At 40.8% G+C, this 17,076-nt stretch overlaps 1 protein-coding gene across 1 annotated transcript in view; it reads right to left on the bottom strand.

Annotated features, from left to right (window-relative positions):
* LOC137174924 (alpha-1,6-mannosylglycoprotein 6-beta-N-acetylglucosaminyltransferase B-like) overlaps positions 1-17,076 on the bottom strand; it is a 121,641-nt gene that overhangs the window by 46,979 nt on the left and 57,586 nt on the right. The window contains exons 7-8 of the mRNA XM_067580467.1: positions 14,817-14,981; positions 5,741-5,910 (exon numbers count right to left, since the gene is read on the bottom strand). Coding sequence (XP_067436568.1) covers positions 5,741-5,910; positions 14,817-14,981 — 335 coding nt within the window. The remainder of the gene's footprint in view (positions 1-5,740; positions 5,911-14,816; positions 14,982-17,076) is intronic.

Genomic DNA, 17,076 nt, shown 5'->3' with positions numbered 1-17,076 from the left:
AGAGCAATGAGCTTATGATCCACATCCATGCACACACATGGATTCACATATGAAATCTTTCTCTTCCTATAAAACATCAAGACAGGAGACAGAATTATACACAGACTAATTGGTAGATCAAGCACATTAACATACACACAATGTCTCCATTGACCTGGCTGGAGGCCCAAAGGTAACACTTACTATTATCCTCCTCGCACCGAGACACCAGAGGCTCTACAGGCTTTTAATATTGATGACATGTCCAAGTGATAAAAAAAAAGTCAAACTTCCCTTGGTACACAGGACTGATTTGTCTGGAGACTAATAGCCCTATTGTGACATGTATATGGAGTAGGAAAGAAGAGGGAAAAGCAACAACAACAAAAAAACAGAACCCCCAAACCCCCTCCAAAAAACCATCATATGTCAGCGTGGAGGTACAGTGTCAACAGTAAAGCTTAATCATTACAACAGAAAAAACAGATGCCTGTTTACCTGCTTATCCTTATTTTGAAAGAGCTTAAACTAACGAGAGGATTTAACTCTGGGAAAGACAGACTGATACTGATTAAGATTCCTCTTGTTATGTGACCGGTTGACTTTGGCAGCTTGACCGTCAGAAGGAGAAGGTTAGCATGCAATGCTACAGCGGAAGGACAAAAAAATGACTTAAACTCACAGGGAATGTAGCTGACAGTGTATAATCAGAGTATATCAAGAAGCTCCCCTCTGATATGACATTAGGGTCAAAATGAAACTTGGAAGGGTCCGATAAAGGCGCAGAAAAAAAATCACCCAACTCCTGCCCTCAAATGTAGATTTTATGCAGCTTTGCTCTCTTATCACCGAGGCAGCATGTTAATTTCAGGTGTAAATGAGGTCATAGAGTTTAAGACGATGTAACTGTAATGAAAAAGTAAGTTCAAACTGGCATAAGCATGATCAGTGCAAAATACCGGTCTGATATTATATTGTGACTATTATGCAACGTGTACTGACGCTTTACTAATGATAGATAGATAGATAGATAGATAGATAGATAGATAGATAGATAGATAGATAGATAGATAGACATGAAAGCAGCTAATTTTCTTTTTTAACAGGAATAGACAACAACGCTCCGATAGGACAAATAGGACAGATAGGATGTAAGAAAAAAAACACACACAAATATTAAGAGTCTGAGACCTTAGCTTCAGTACTAGACTAAATGATGTCAACATCTATATTTCAAAAGAATACCAGAACTAAAAACTTCTCATACTGTACACCTGAGAGCAAATTTAGAAAGACTGCCGTAGGCCTGCTGTCAAACTGTCCAATTTCTCAGGGACAAAAGAGACTCAAGGCTTTTTTTGGTTGCCTACTTCTGCTGTCTCCTTTACTATAGTGGAGATGTTGATTGGCTGTTACTCTGTGTCTTTCCACCTCCAACCCCAACTAGTCCAATGTCTGATCTCCATGGCAACTGAAACATTACCTGCAGGGTTGATTAGACTGTGAAACTTGACACCTCAAGTTGGAAGAGGAAGAGATAGAGAAGCGGCACAAGAGAGTGAAAGAGCGAGTCACAGAGATCATGAGACTGGACAGACTTTGTGACATTGGTTTTTACGAATAAAACTTGACTGCTGACTGCTGATGTGAATGTGAAACTGTTGACTACTGATGACTATAATAAACCTCACGTTGGACCCTGTAGTCAACCTTCAATTAAGTCTTACCTATTATTATCTTTTGAAGCCACCACACTGAAGCATAACACACAATGTGCCAGAAAAACAGCAATTTTTATCACATCTGCTCCCTGAAACAGCACATTGGAGCTACTGCACTCTCTGCACACAGCAGAACCGTCCATTTCTTCTTCTCCTGTGCCAGATTCTTTAATCATTCAGTATTACTGTGCTTTCTATATTTGTGACTTTACCACAGTGACAGGAAAAGGCACAAAAGGTGCTGACCATCCACCTTCACATTGACTGCAGCAGCTCTCTGGAAGCAGGTGGTGGGTAATGTAGAGCAGGCAGAGCTCCGTCTATTCTCACACTCACACTAATACATCTCAGGTGCCTTGCCAATCTAATTCGCACAGAATTCAGCTTCATTTCCATCAAGCTACTCGGTTAGCCCACGTTAAGTGCACACTCAGCAGAGATGCAAAAATCTGTATTGAATGAACTCAGGGTTTGTGTGCTGTTGTGTATTTGGCTTCGTGCATTAATGAAGGACAGTCCTAGATTCAAAACAAAGTGATGGCATTAACTGGTGAGCCTTCAAAAAAAAAAACCCCATTATCTGCATATTTGAATAACAAGAGTCCACGCCCCAACTTCACAGATGCCAACTCAACACTTTCCCCCCTTACAGGCTTCTCCATACACATTTTCTCTTCAATCCATCTGCCCCCACAGTGACAGCCTCGGGGCTGAGGTACATCTTTGCTCTGTCACAGGAAAGGGAGATGATGAGTGAATGATTCTTTGTGTTATTATAACCTGCAGGCCGCATAACAACACCGCAACCCGCATTACTTTAGAGATAACTATTGGATACAAGATGGAAGAAGAGCAGCACGAAACAGGAACTAAAAGAGCTTTCAGTTCAGTTCATTTCAATCATCAACAAGCTCATGTGTTGTACGGGTTACACTGATGAAAGCCAAAAGACAAAACGTGTTGGTCTCAAAATAAAGTCATTCTTTGTTCTACTAGTTTATCTTTCACTCTCAGTGTTGACTATGAGCCATCCTCTATGTGCTCTGTTCATGCATCTCCAGTAAATAATGTCCAGCTAGTTGATTTCAGTTCTGACTGGAGACCACAGACCAGGGTACAAGTTATATACAGTAACACAACTTGGACCCTAATCATCCCCTCAGTGGCCAATTACAGCCACACACACTCTTCTTCTTCCTCAGCCAATCATAACCCTCAGTGGTCATGAGAACAATGTATCACAGACTATGTGATACACACACACACACACACACACACAAACCACTGTGGAGTTGAACTGAGGAGGTGGATGGACACGAGGCACTTTTTGGTTCAGTTTTGTTCTAATGCTGGTCAGTGTTGCCCAAAGGAAAGCAAAGCTGTTTCCAAATCTGTGTTTGGACTCAACTTCCACAAAGCAGACTCTCTGGGGGCAATTGTTGTCTGTCTGCCTGATTTTTACATTTGTCTCAGTCTGGCTGCCTGCCCAGATCATCTCACCATTTGTTTGTATTTATATCTGTGTGTCTGGCTACATGTTTGTCTGCTTTTGTCCATCTATCCACCTGTATTTTTGCATATAATTGGGGACACGAGGAACAAAGAGGGAAATACGGTACATCTACAGAAGTGGACAATATTGGGAGAGACAGAGGAGAAAAAAATAGAACTATAATGTAAAAGTTTGCACCTCAAATGTTTGAACAAAAGACTGTATATCTTCCCTACTATTACACCAGCAGACGTCCATTTGTGATCAGATCAGACACATGTTAATGCCAGGTGTAAACAGGCTTAATGATTAATGACTACTCTAACTTACTACTACAATGAAACAACATCTACATACAAATCATCTGGAAATATTGTATGAAATTACATTTTATGTGTTTGTTGATTTGCACCGGGGGATATTTTGTGTGAAATGTTGTTGATCGTTAACTGTTGAAGGTGTTATAGGATGTAGGATGCAAGGTCAATCATTATGGCTTCCACTTTTCTGTTTACTGACAACAGATGAATGTGAATGTGTTTGCATGACATGACGTGAATGTATACGAAGTCAATCTTTTGATAAAACAAAGAAGCTAAATAAAAATGAAGTTAATTAGTTGATTCTTTCACTGATGATGTTTATACTCCCTGTGTGTTTCACCATGTCATAAGACAGAAAAACAATCCTCTATGCTATTAAATCACAAATGAGTCAGCTGTGAAGCAAGGCAGGAAGTGTGGTGGATAACATGTTGGCATCAGGTCCAACCTTAGCTGTAAGACTTTCTAAAAATGATGATGAGCCAGTTTTGTGGGGAAAATAAGAGACATATGAAAGGAGAACACAGTGGTTTTATAGTTCAGCTATGTGATAGCCAAACTGCATTATCACCTTGCTTCAACCTTAGCTCTCATTTTTTTTTGTCTTACTGAAGGCAGGGACCGAGGGAAATGAAAGGTGTGAGAACAAAAAAAGTGACACATCAACAAAAAAAAACGACTGGACGGGCTGCATAACCCTCCTCTGTTCTGTTCCTCTTTCCTGCAGTGAAAAGATGGACATCAGGAAACAAAGTTGATGTGTTGTGCCTCATAGAAGTGAGTCAGGATCCTAATGCAGTTGGAAGAACGATTAGACTGCTTCCCCGAGTAATCCAAAGCAAAAAGCTATTTTTTTTTTTTTTTTTTTCCACCAAAGCCATTCCATGTGGTGGATGAAATAATTCTTCATGCTGGTAAGTTAGATTACACTGCAGGGTCGCCTAAAACATCACATCCTGGGTTGTGAGAATGACCAGTTTTAAAATATGGGTCCCGAGACACTCCGGTGACACGCACACAGTAAAAACGATACTGCCATCCATTTGGAGTATGACAGCTGAACTCAGCCTTGTGGATGTCCCTGCCATCTCTAAACTCATTTTTTAAGTATTAAATTCCTCTAGATTTACCCACTCTCTCCTCCTCCCTGCAGAGGTGTTATATGTCTACAAAATGACTGCCAAAGGCTGGGGGTCAATACAATACTTCTGTGATTTGTGAGAGTTCTTGCAAGCAGTGCACAGTGTAAAATGCAGACTACAGCGGGGTCTCTCTGCAGACATCATTATAGTGATCTATACCATATACGCGTGTCATCACCAAGATCAACGACGGCAGAGAAGACAAAGACTGTTGGACCAATCAAGGCTGAATAAAGACGTTGCCCATCCACGGTGTGACTTATTTGTCATCTTAGACTCGTACCATATTCATAAGTCTACTGTTTAACATTAGCCATCCATCATCACGGGGCTCGGAGCCTGACAACCTGTGTGATTTATTCAGTCTCAGCCATGAAGTAGATATTGTATAGACCGGACAGAACAAGCGTGAGGAATCTTTCCCAACAGGGCAGATTTACATCCATCTGTATGTGTGCATGTATGTGTGTGTGTGTGTGTGTGTGTGTGTGTTGACACTACAGCTGTATCCGTCAGCAGAAACATGTAAGCTTGCTGACGCAGGGGATAAAAAGACACACACCAGCGCTGTCACACTGACAGAAAGCGCTGGAGAGCGTCGATACGGGATCAATATGGCGACAAATCAACAGGACCTTAGGGCCGTCACGCCTAATCTCTGGGTTAAGTGGGAACGGGGTGTAATTAGAGCACAATTCCCTCTTGCACATTTGAAATAAAATATGTGGGAGTACAAGAGCACAGAAATAACTGGAGGACTGTAAAAAGTCATCAAGAGTCAGATGTTTTGTAGCTCCGAGTTAAATACAACTGTGGCAAGATAATTAGTGAACGTAATTTATACAGTAAATGAAATAAGCAAAACATGTACTTTTTTTTTTATAGAAAGGGTCATACGTTGGTTTAATTAATGCCAATCAAAGTAATGTTTCCTTGTCTGAATAATCCCAATATTCACATCATGTATCTGGTCAACTGGAGAAATATCACCAGCTGGAATTGCTTAATACCAGTTCAAATTGATGTTTATTCTGGTTTCCACCACAAGTCAAACACTCCAGCGTGTACAGTACAGTAACTCACCCCTGCAGCTCCTTGACAGACATGGAGATCTTGAGGTTGTGTCCCAGAACATGGAGTGCAGTGAGGATGTCAGCCCACTGGACCATCTCTCCCAGTGGACCCCCCTTCAGCACTTTGGGGCTGAAAACATCTCCAGACTCCTCGGTTAGGAAGCCCACATGGACCAGGATCTAAAGGAGGAAAGGGACACATTGTGGCAGAGAAGTGAAATAAAAGTCTGTGGGGAAGCTTCACAGCGCAGCTATAACACTATAGTGGGTCATAGTTGTTCACTAAATATTCAACCAGTACAAGAGCTTCATCTGAAGAGCTTCAGCTGATCACTATTTAGCATCAGTCTAAGATGGTTGATTACAACTGGTTCTCATTTTCATTTCTATTGGTTAAAACTTGGAATCAACAAATTAATTACTGAGATCTGGGAACATGGAGACACTGAAACAATGAAATCCAAGGAGACAAATTACTTTGTGTTTCTGGCTTAATTTGAATTCTTTTGGGCAATGTTGAGGAATTCCCAGATCTCATAAATTAACTCAGTGAGAACATTAATACCGATAGAAATGATGACCAAAACTTTAGAAAACAAGTTGTTACAAACTGGAATTAATAATGTACTGACATGTTTACATTATGAGAATGACTACATAGAGCAAAAACACACACGGCTACAAGCAAACATAACATCATCGCTGACTCTAATGTGGAGGTTTCGGTCATGTTGAAGTGCTTTGATAACATGAACCTTCCTCTGACCATGAGACGAGTGGTCTGATCCGACTCAGCTCAGGTGACAATGATTGATCGATTATGACATTGTTCATGTTGCAGTAATTCATCAGAGCAGAATTCTGAGTATTTACAGGTTGTGTAGAGGAGTAGAGTAGAGGCTAAGTCAGTCATAGTCAGGTGGGTGAAAGAAAAAGACACACGGATAGCACTCAGAAGTTAGTTTGATCATTTCAAGCTGGACACATTTTACCCAGTATGGTCAACACTGAGTTGAAGATTATTGATCAGCTGGACTCAGCTGACTACTGTCGGTACAGCAGGTCGGTTTGCATCAGTGATTTTGATCAGAGAGTTATTTTAAATCAGAGCAGAGCCACGACTCTGCCTCCGTCTGCTCCTCTAAAAACCAGCCTGTGAATAATCCACCATCTCTCCGTCTCTCTCCCTCGCTTCATTAATATTATTCTAAAGCCATAATAATACACCCTAAAACACACAGACATTCTTCATCTTGTACCATAATGTTCATCTATTAAATTAACATACTTTACAAACAACATGTCTCGACGGTGGTCCAATAATTTATATATGTAAACGAATAATATGTATATAACAAAGTACATCTAATTCAATCTGATTTTCATTATATATTTATATATGTGTGCATGCTGAATAAAGTTAAGCTCCTTGAAAGTTAAGCTGCTACACTGCAAACTGTTTTAATGAGTTTGAGGATTAGAATCATTAGAATTTCAGACTCTTCCAAAAGGAAATTATGGAAACTGAAAAAGTAATTCTTTGAAATCCCCGTTGAATTATCCCCTCATGCTCCAATGGAATAGCATGCACATGTAGAAATCCATCGTTATGGACCTCGGAGTACAACTCATTTCATATGCACCATATGTCTACACAGATAACCGCCGCGACTAAGTTGGAGACAACAAGGAGGAAAAAAAAGTCTTTGTTTTAAAACACTTGTGGCCAAATTTATCACAGTTTGTATGTTACACTATTATCCAACTTTGTACTTACATACAACCATCCTGTCATGCATGTCCACCTAGCTACTGCGTAATCAGTGCAACCCACCGAGAAATGAGCAACACGTTGCTTTTCACAGCGGATTAGACACAGCCATGTCCAAGCGTTGCTCTGCTGAGTAATCCTGATTAGCTAACACAGCATGAACACCTCCCGCTGCTTTTGCTGGCAAATGGAGTCAACAACTTTCACCATGCAACATACATAATGAGCTTAGGGCCAACTGTGTGGAGTTTGCCAGAAACTTTGATGGTTATTATCTCTGCCAGTCGTAAGCCTGGAGGGGATCTTTTGGTTGTATTTGTGCGTTTGTCCCCATGTCTGTGTACATGTCTGCAGCTAATCTCACATACTACCAGACCCATCAACCTAATATCTCTTTTTGCACATTTATGACTGTATGCTCAAGGACCTCTTAAGGTTGTGGTGATTAACAGTTATTGAAAAACCTATTTTATAACACCATTCCACATGAGCCTATGAGGTAAAGATTAGAGTTTGGTCTTTTCAGCAGTCCTTGCCATTTTACGATATGCATTACGACATAGCATGAGGCATTTCTGGCAATCGGCTAGGCTAAAAACAAGCCTTACTCAGTCTGCCTCAGTCTGTTACAGGCCACGTTTTAGCCTTAGTCATGGCTCAAAAACTGACATCCATAGAAAAGTTTGGTCTCATCTTGAACCGGAGCATTTGTTGATGAATTCCATGCCTGCTATGTTATGATCCACTAAGGTAGGCACGATGCAAGATGAATAACTCCCTGTTTCTGTTGCTGCCATCTTGGCTGTACACACCTGTGCACTCTTCTGAGTGTGTTCTCCTAGTTGCCTCCTAAGTCGCTCTCTCGCTGTCTCTCACTCTGCTTGTGCGTAAGTGCATGTGCTTCCTTTGTCTGCACCTCCACAACTCTGAACTGTAATGATTAAAAGCTTCCAAGAGCCCTTTATGAGCGCGCTGCACTGGCCTCTCTTATTACTCTCTTCCTCCCTCCATCCTGTCACATTAGCTACAACGCATGTTGTATGTTTGAAGTTCACTGTAGGAGCTGATAGAGACACAAGCACACGACAAACACACTGCTCTTACAGATAACACATTTTATAATCCTGGAAAAGATTGAGTCTGAGTAAGAGAAAGAGAGAGAGAGAGAGAGAGAGCAGCATTAAGCCTTCTGGATGCCTGATATAAAAGTATTACACATAGTTACATTTATTATGTATAGTTGTGGGAAGATGTTGTGTATTATACATCCAGCACAGCCGCTAAAGTCATTCAACTGATGTCGTAAAGTTAACATGTACAAAATGTGTGTAAAACATTGGACAATGGTGTGTACGCAGCAGTGTCAGGCTCCAGTGAGACTCCAGCTGGCGTGAAAAATCCCCTGATTTAATAAGTCTGCTCTATTAACTTCTGCTTCATAAAAAAAGATAAGTGAAATTTAATTACAGTTTGGGTGGCAGATGGCAAGAGTGAGAATTCATGGCGCCAATACTATTCACTCTCTTGGCTTGGAGGTGGTGTTGCTGGTGAGGGTGTATCACACAAACACTGGCAGCCGTGCAAAAATGGAGACAGAAGGAGCCGAATTTCACATACTGGCAGCGGTGCAGTAACAGCGCTAAATAAATATGAGGAATATCACACAGTGACTGCAGAGCTGAATAACTGTGGATTGGATTCTATGAAACTGGCATCCACACGTGAATGCAAAGTTAATGGGGAGAGAGGTAAGTGTTCTTCGGAAAAAAAAAACAAAAAAAAAACTGGCATCTTGCAACATGTAATCCAGACTGCTGAGGAGGGATTTCACTTTCTCTCTAATGGGCGGTATTTATCTCCATTTGCGAATGTTAATTCCTCTGTATGGGAGCAAAATTAGAATGGAGTTCAATGAAACATATCCAAGCAACTCTGGAAAAGTAACCTTTATATCATAGAGTAGGAATCGATATCTAGAACGGAGAGGAGAGAGGAACCGGTGTGGGTGGGTTTTGCGCCGTGTTTTACTGTTCAGATCGCCGCCACACACTCTCACCGCCAACACAAGCTCGCATATTTGCTCATGCGCTCACTTGAAAATGAAGATGAACGGGCGGAAAAAGCCACATAATAGGAAGGCAACAACAGAGGGAGGGAAGCTGTACTTCCTCATGAACTCCTGTATCACGGCCAGCTGCCTCCCTCAGGAATCTGATCACACACAAGAAGAGAGGGGAGCGCTTTATGCAGTGGACTTATGATACTCCCAGATGGTGTGTGTGTGTTTGTGTGTGTGTGTGTGTTGATGGATTTTGAATTTGTTTTTATGCATTTGATTCACACTGACATACATCAATGAACTCTAGTCGGGATTGTGTGTGTGTGTGTGTGTGTGTGAGTCTAAGTGAGTGCGGATGTTTGGATATGGATGCTCACTCACACGCCATGAGCTTCGGGGATTCTCAAAAGGATCTAAAGCTACTCTCTCTCTCTCTCTCTAACGTCCCACGGGGATTGAACACAAAGACCCACCAGACCTACTGAGACAGACAGAGGGCTACGATAACGCCGTCCCGCTCAAATCTTCTGCGCACCTTTACAACACCCCATCTGCCTGTGCACGTGTTCAACTGTTAATGCCACAAATCAAGGTCTTCTCACATGTTCCCTGTTCCCAGTGTTGTTTTGTGATTGTATAAACAGGATAAAATGTAGAGAGGAAAATCCATCATCTTTTATGAGCTGATTTTAGGAGTGTTTAATGCAATTTAAGTGTGCATGAGTGTGTAAGTAAAATCCTTGGAAAGTCCTTGGTGCGTCTGTGTGTAGATACGAGGATGGAGAAGTAGAAGTGGCAGGTATGTGGTACCACTCCATCGCTCTGCTCCGCTCCGCTCCACTCCACTCATCGCTAACAGGCTAACGACAGAAGAATGCTAATGCTTGTCTCAGCATCTGTTAGACTTTGCACGAATGCATATGTGTGTGAGTTTGTGAGTGTGTGTGTGTGTGTGTGTGTGTGTGTGACCCTGCTTACTCATGCACTGTGGCCCTTATGAAGGTCACAGCTGTCCAATGGAAGGCCACGGGTGGCGACACAAGCTGGCACTGCCAACCATAACTACTTCACCCTTAATTTCACCTTATTCACATCCCTACAGACAACTTTCCCTTCTTTATTTCTCCTCACGTCTTTGGCTACTTCCCCCTTGTTGTCATGTTCCTCCCTCTCCCTTCTCCTTTCCTCTTCACTTTTACTTTTTTATTATCTCCCCTACTCCTGCCTGCTCATTCACTTCACCTTCCATATCCCATTAGTCTCCTACACTGTCTGCACTTCATGAGTCAGAGGTCAATTAACTCTCCAGAGGGCAGACACAGGGAGATGGCAAATTAACAGTTCGGCATATGCTGACAAACACACTAAATGTGCATGCTCAACGCACACCAAGCAGGCGCAGATGCAAACAAAGTAACTGGCTGAGAGACAAAACTAACATCAGAAAGGCAGTGAATGCAACGTAGCAGGTTAACAGCTTAAGGTCAGCATCTTTGAGTCTGTATTATCATCTCTCAAAAACCTCTCCATTATTCCATGATTGAATATGTCTCCTTTGATTTCTATAAAAAAAAAAAAAAAAAAAAAAGGAACAGCAATTTGTTATACATAAAGTGTTCCATCAGCTGCACTATAATGGCTGAATGGTTGACCCGGGCTTTTGATAAAGTTTGATAACTGCACCCAAAAAAAAATAAAAAAGGAAGAAGAAAAAGACGAGTTCTCTGCTTTGAAAGCGAGGCACAGTAAAAGGTTGATTGTAGTCTTTCTCAACTCCACAAGCGCTGAGGAAATAGGAAGATTAGTCACAAAATAAAAGAGATTTCCTAGAATATTTAAGGCTTCATCACACAGCCGCCACTCTGCATACAAAATCTCTCAAATATGTTTGACTGTAGGAAATAACTGGAATCTCTTCTGCTGTGATTCTCAGGTAGCATTAAATCTCTCAAGTTTCCACAGTCACTCTCATGAACACACGTGCACACACACATGCACGTGCACACACACACACACCTCCCCCTTTCCCCTCCTTGTGTCTGCTTCCAACAGTTAAAAAAGATTAATCTTGCTTTTTCTCTCATTTTCCTCGACCCTCTCTCCCTCCATACTTGCCTGTCTGCTCTACTAATTTATTATTTTGAGTAAACATCCACTCCGCTTACAATCAAAGACAAAGCCAAACACGGAAACAGAACTGAATCAACACAGCCCCGATGGAATTGCAAAGACTGCACACTCAAGCAGAATACTAAAGTTGCTATTGGAAGCGAGGATTTTGTCAAAGACAAAGGTTAGGCGAGTGCAAGGCCGCAGTCAATTCACATCAGACAATGTTTTTCCAAGGTTAGAGTTAATTAAAAGTAAACAGTGTTATCCTTCTCAATGTTAAAGTAAGTCCTTTCTTCAGAGTTTAAATGAAAATGAATGTCCCTGTGAGGAAGGAGGTCGACAGTCAGAAATGGTTAATTTGACTGCTGCTGCAGACCGAGACTGAATTTTCAAATAAAAATGTATAAAGATGACGCCCTTTTTATTGCAACGCTGTACAATTAACAGTCACTCACACACACCAGGACCCACGCAGACAGAAGCAGAGTACACAAACACGCACATATTTACAGTATTTCCGTTTATAATTATTGTGATAAACAGCTTTTGACAGCCAAGGCCAACTCTTACAAACACCAAGACATCTGCTGTTGAGATAGCGGCGGCGCGTTGTAAAGCGTATGGGCTGTTCAAGCAGGCACGGAGCCGTGATAGAGGATAACAAATCCCCTCAGTGCACTACAAGAAAGGAGAACATCAATCACAGTGACAGAGGACTATTTCCACCCTTGTTAACTTATTTTAGAGAGAGATGGGGGCAGAGAGAAACGTTTCGGAGAGGAGAGGCAGAATGTGTGCTCAATCTGCCTTCTCATATTAACTTAATTAATTTATCATTATTTTCTGGACTAAAACATTATGAGTCTATTAAGAGCAGGGTCAGAAATGTAACAGTGGGGATAGAATATGTAATGTTTCGAAAGGTTATGTGCAGTCAAAAGTTTTTAGGACTCTCAAAGTTCCGTTTGACATTTGGAAAAGTATCCTTTAAATTAAATTACACCCATAGTTTTATATTTTTAAACATTTTTTAATGAACACATGAATCCACAGGCACATAAGCTTCCTGTCTTTTGTTCCTTGATCATCTCAGCAGTGCTTCATGCCTCCCCTCTCTCCCTCCATCAATCCTTATTCCTAATCCATATTCTATAGTACCTTCCCCACCACCATCCACCCCCCCCTCCCACTCTCCTTTCTTTCTCATCTTATTCTTCCACCTCTGGCACTGGTACAGCTCAGCATCTCGTCGTAACCCCAGTCATTCATCATCATCATTGCTTACCCCTGTTCTCCTTTTCATTTTTCTCCTCTCTCATCTGTTCTTTCTTTCTTTCTTTGGTATGCGTAAGTACAGGCAGGAAGTAGCTAAGTCCTTACACTCACAGCTTGGGTTCTAACCAAAATGAGATTTGACAATTTAGCATTATGAAACTGCAATACATTTTGATTTTACAGCTTTAAACACTATTTTGCGCTGATACATACAGGCAGTTACACGCCAATTACACGAGAAGAATGCCGACTACAGCAATGGTTGACAACCTATCATTACCTCCTCTATCATCTTTTGCCACCACACATTATCATTAAAACGGAGAACCTTCAAGAAGCATCCAAAAAGGCTTTTTATGCCTAAGTACTTGAGTGGAAAACAGTGTTTCCCATGCATATATCTCTGAATTGAAATGCTTTAAGCTTACCTTGAGTTTTCCATTTTACTGTAAGGTATTTGTAGATAACTTTGAGTCTTGTACATACAGTAATAAAACTTGCAAGATGGCGCAGTATAATCAGGTTCTATAAGCTTCCAACTCCAGTCTCCCGCCTACTTTTTTGGCTGGACCACAACAGCGGGGCCAGCCCTATAACCCCACTTGTCTGCAATTGAACAACTGACTGATTGACTGAGTAGCTGAGTGCTGAAGTTACACCATTGGTCAGCCGAATGCCGCCACTTCCTGTATCCGTTTTAAATTAAAAGCCCTCTAGCATTTCATATTAGGGGTGTAATGGTACGTGTATTCATCCCAAACTGTCACAGTGCAGACATTACGGTTTGGTGCATGCAGTCATACAAAGAATATGCTCCATGACCCAAACATTTAAAAAAAATAGTTTAATTATCTACTTCGACATGCGGAACAATAATTCTTGAGTGCTAGTTCCACCCAGAACGTTCTGGCAGCGCACCACTAGCATGCTGATGGATGTATGCTAGCCAGCTTAGCCAAGGTAGCCTGGTTACTTTGGTTACCCTGCCGTCAGAATGACAGACATGAGACTCCATACCATTGACTGAATGCAACACTATTATTTAAATATGTGCCGTTATCTCCGTGGTAAAACCATACTGCGTCTCCCCATCCCCCTCCCCTCTCTGTGATGGTCAACTTTGAAGCCGTTTGGAACAAGAATAAACACATTTGTGGTCAGACGGCACATTGTAAGGACCAGTTCTGAGAGAGAAAAATCTAGTTAAAAAGTATGGAGGTAAAGTGGTGGTTTGGTCCATCTGACTGATATATTATTATATATGACATCATTAGATTAATAATATTGAAGCATCAGTGTTAGAGCAGCATGTTACTGTTGTAGTTGCTGGAGGTGGAACTAGTTTCAACTATATTATATACAGTTAGACAATAAATCAAGAAACAGAAAGGTTGTTTTCCTTTTCCACTGCAGCAACTAAACTGTTTCAGTAATAGTTAAAGCCAATGAGCCATTGTAAAAAAAATAAAAGACCAAAATGTTATTTTATACCTTTCTTTTTTTTCTGTTGTACTGAAAAATGCACTGAACTATGACCCCAAAACCAAGGTACATACTGAACCATCAATTCTGTATACACAATTTTGTTACACCCCTATTTCATACACGGCCCAGCCATATACTAGGTTTTAACCTTGTATTGTTTCAAATACATGACCACTGTTTAGCATTTTTGTGTATTGTAACATTCTTCACACTATTTAAGCTTTTGCTCCCGTTGTTATTGTCAAGTTTTTCTCAGCTGCACTTTTCATTTAGACATAAAAACATTTTTACAGTAAAAAAAATATAGACTTGATCAATTCCATTCTTACTCAAGACCCTCAATCATGCATCATCCTTTCGTCTTCATCTCTCCCTCCCTCTTACCTTCTTCTGGTCCCTCCATCGTTGCTCCAGTTTGGTATCCAGGCGGTTAGCAGCGGTTGCCCACTGCTTTGCAAGGCGGTGGATTCGGCGCTTCATGAAGCTGAGGGACTCCTTTCCTGTTCCAACCTGGTCCAACAGTACAGAGAGGTCTGTGCGGAAAGCAGCCTGGGAAGAGGATGGATAAGGTGGAAATTAAGTGGAAAGAGTACTGCAGTCATTTGACCGCAATATAGGTGTTACTCATGCTAGCAGAACGGCTCTAAGGATGGCGACGTTGGTCGTTCGATCAGTCCAACACTTGAAACATTGAAGACTGAAATATCTCAACAAGTACCATATGATATCCATGGTGCCCAGTGGACAAACCCTACTGACCTTTGTGATCCCTGACTAGTCTAGTGCTACTAGCAGGTTGCGAACATTCAGAGTGAAATGTCTTGACAACTGTTGGATGGATTACCAAGTACAGTCATTTGGTACAGATATTCATGGTCTTCATGAACTTTGTGAACTGGAGCCATCATAAAGTCCAGTAGTTTGGTTTATCTATGTTACTGTTTGGGTTTTTTTTTTTTTAATGAGCATGATAACCTCACTGAACCACCAGCATGGCTGTAGACTGTATTTTATTGGCTTGAATACTGCTGAAACATACTGGTCTGCAAAGTAACTGAAAGCGAGTAAGAAAATATATGAAAGAGAAATATGTCATCTTTAGATTTAAGAGGATCAGCTAATGTAACCTGTTCATGAAAATATGTATTTATTTTGGATTTGATGGTACATCTGTATCTTCTGCAAATGCAGGAAAACATTTACTGGTAGATTTTTTAAAGAATAAACCATTTTACTGTGACATTTGCCTTGTCAAAGCTTATCTTTCAAGAAAAATAGGGTCCTATGAAAACCTTCACTTTACCATTTGTTTTACTACAAAACAGCATGCAGCGTGTTTTCCAACTAATGCTACAAACAATAAAGCATTTTCTCCTCTGAGAACAACCTTGGCTCAGCCCTGTTTAAGAGTAAGATACAGGAAGAATGTAATCTACAGCTGAGTCATTGGGGTTCCAGGAGAAGATGGAGATATCGGTCTTCATTTACACTGACACTCTGCTTTACCTTCTGAAAAATCTCCCTGATGCCACAAATACAGTGTAAAGCGTGAGAGTGAAATCGTACACGTGCAGATATAATGCACACACATCACTTTGAGAACTAGTTTAAACATTCATGACTGCTTTGTGCGCCCAAACGAACACAGTAAAAGGCTGAACAAGCTGTAACTCTCGCCTTATTATCACTGCATAGTCTCGGCCTCAGAGGACACTTTCAACTGCACTTTGCCACCAACGTGAGGAACATTGTAGTTAATGTTACTATGTTGACATCTTCATTGGCTTGTGATTGAAATCAGTCCATGTTGCCTGTAAAGAATAGAGAATTTCAGAGTTTCCGAGGGAAGACTATCACTACCCAACCCATAAATAAATCCGCGTCTAGACGATATCTTGATAAATTAATAGACTATTAAAAATGTTTGTATTAATGTGTGTATTAATTTGTGTGCGAGAAATTAAGGCACAAATTACTGCACGCTGACCTCAAAGTCAGTGTTGAGGAAAAATGGAGAATAATGACGAGGGGGATCAGGCGTGTTTTAATTAGTCGAGAGTGAACAGGGTCAGTTGAAAGTTAACTATTATGAAGTAATGAGGGCAGACTGCTCACGCTCAGCATCTTCTGAGCTGAACTACTGTTTGCACTCTTCTTCTCTCCCTCTTCTGTCGATAGGTGATTGACAACTTGAAGACTGCTGTTAATCACTGTCTTTATTTTCTGTCTGTCTTTGGTGTTATTAAAGGCTGTCTGAAACGGAACATACAAAGGCATCACTTTGGGACAAATAATAGACAGACAAATGTTTTTGGTGATTTTTGTTCTTAAAAACTGGAATTATTACAAAACAATTGTCTATTCCAGCATCCAAGTGAAACAAAACTGCATCTTTTCTTTACTCTGACACTTTACAGGACTGAAAATGTGAGATTTTCTTAGTAATTTCAATATTGAAGCAAATAGTGAAGCAAACAATGAACATGTAAGGTAACTGACTTCACAATAGACTTTTATTTCGGGGTCAGCAGCTCAGAAAAACTTAACAATATAGGGTTAACAATAAGAGCCTGTATCTACACATTGGTAACATGTTTAATTCATGTTATAAGATATAAATCAAGAATTCTTCTCCTACTACATG

Source organism: Thunnus thynnus, chromosome 3 (assembly GCF_963924715.1).
Source record: "Thunnus thynnus chromosome 3, fThuThy2.1, whole genome shotgun sequence".
Classification (NCBI taxonomy): domain Eukaryota; kingdom Metazoa; phylum Chordata; class Actinopteri; order Scombriformes; family Scombridae; genus Thunnus; species Thunnus thynnus.
Note: the sequence above shows the minus strand (reverse complement) of the source record. Positions and strands in the feature narration are given on the sequence as shown.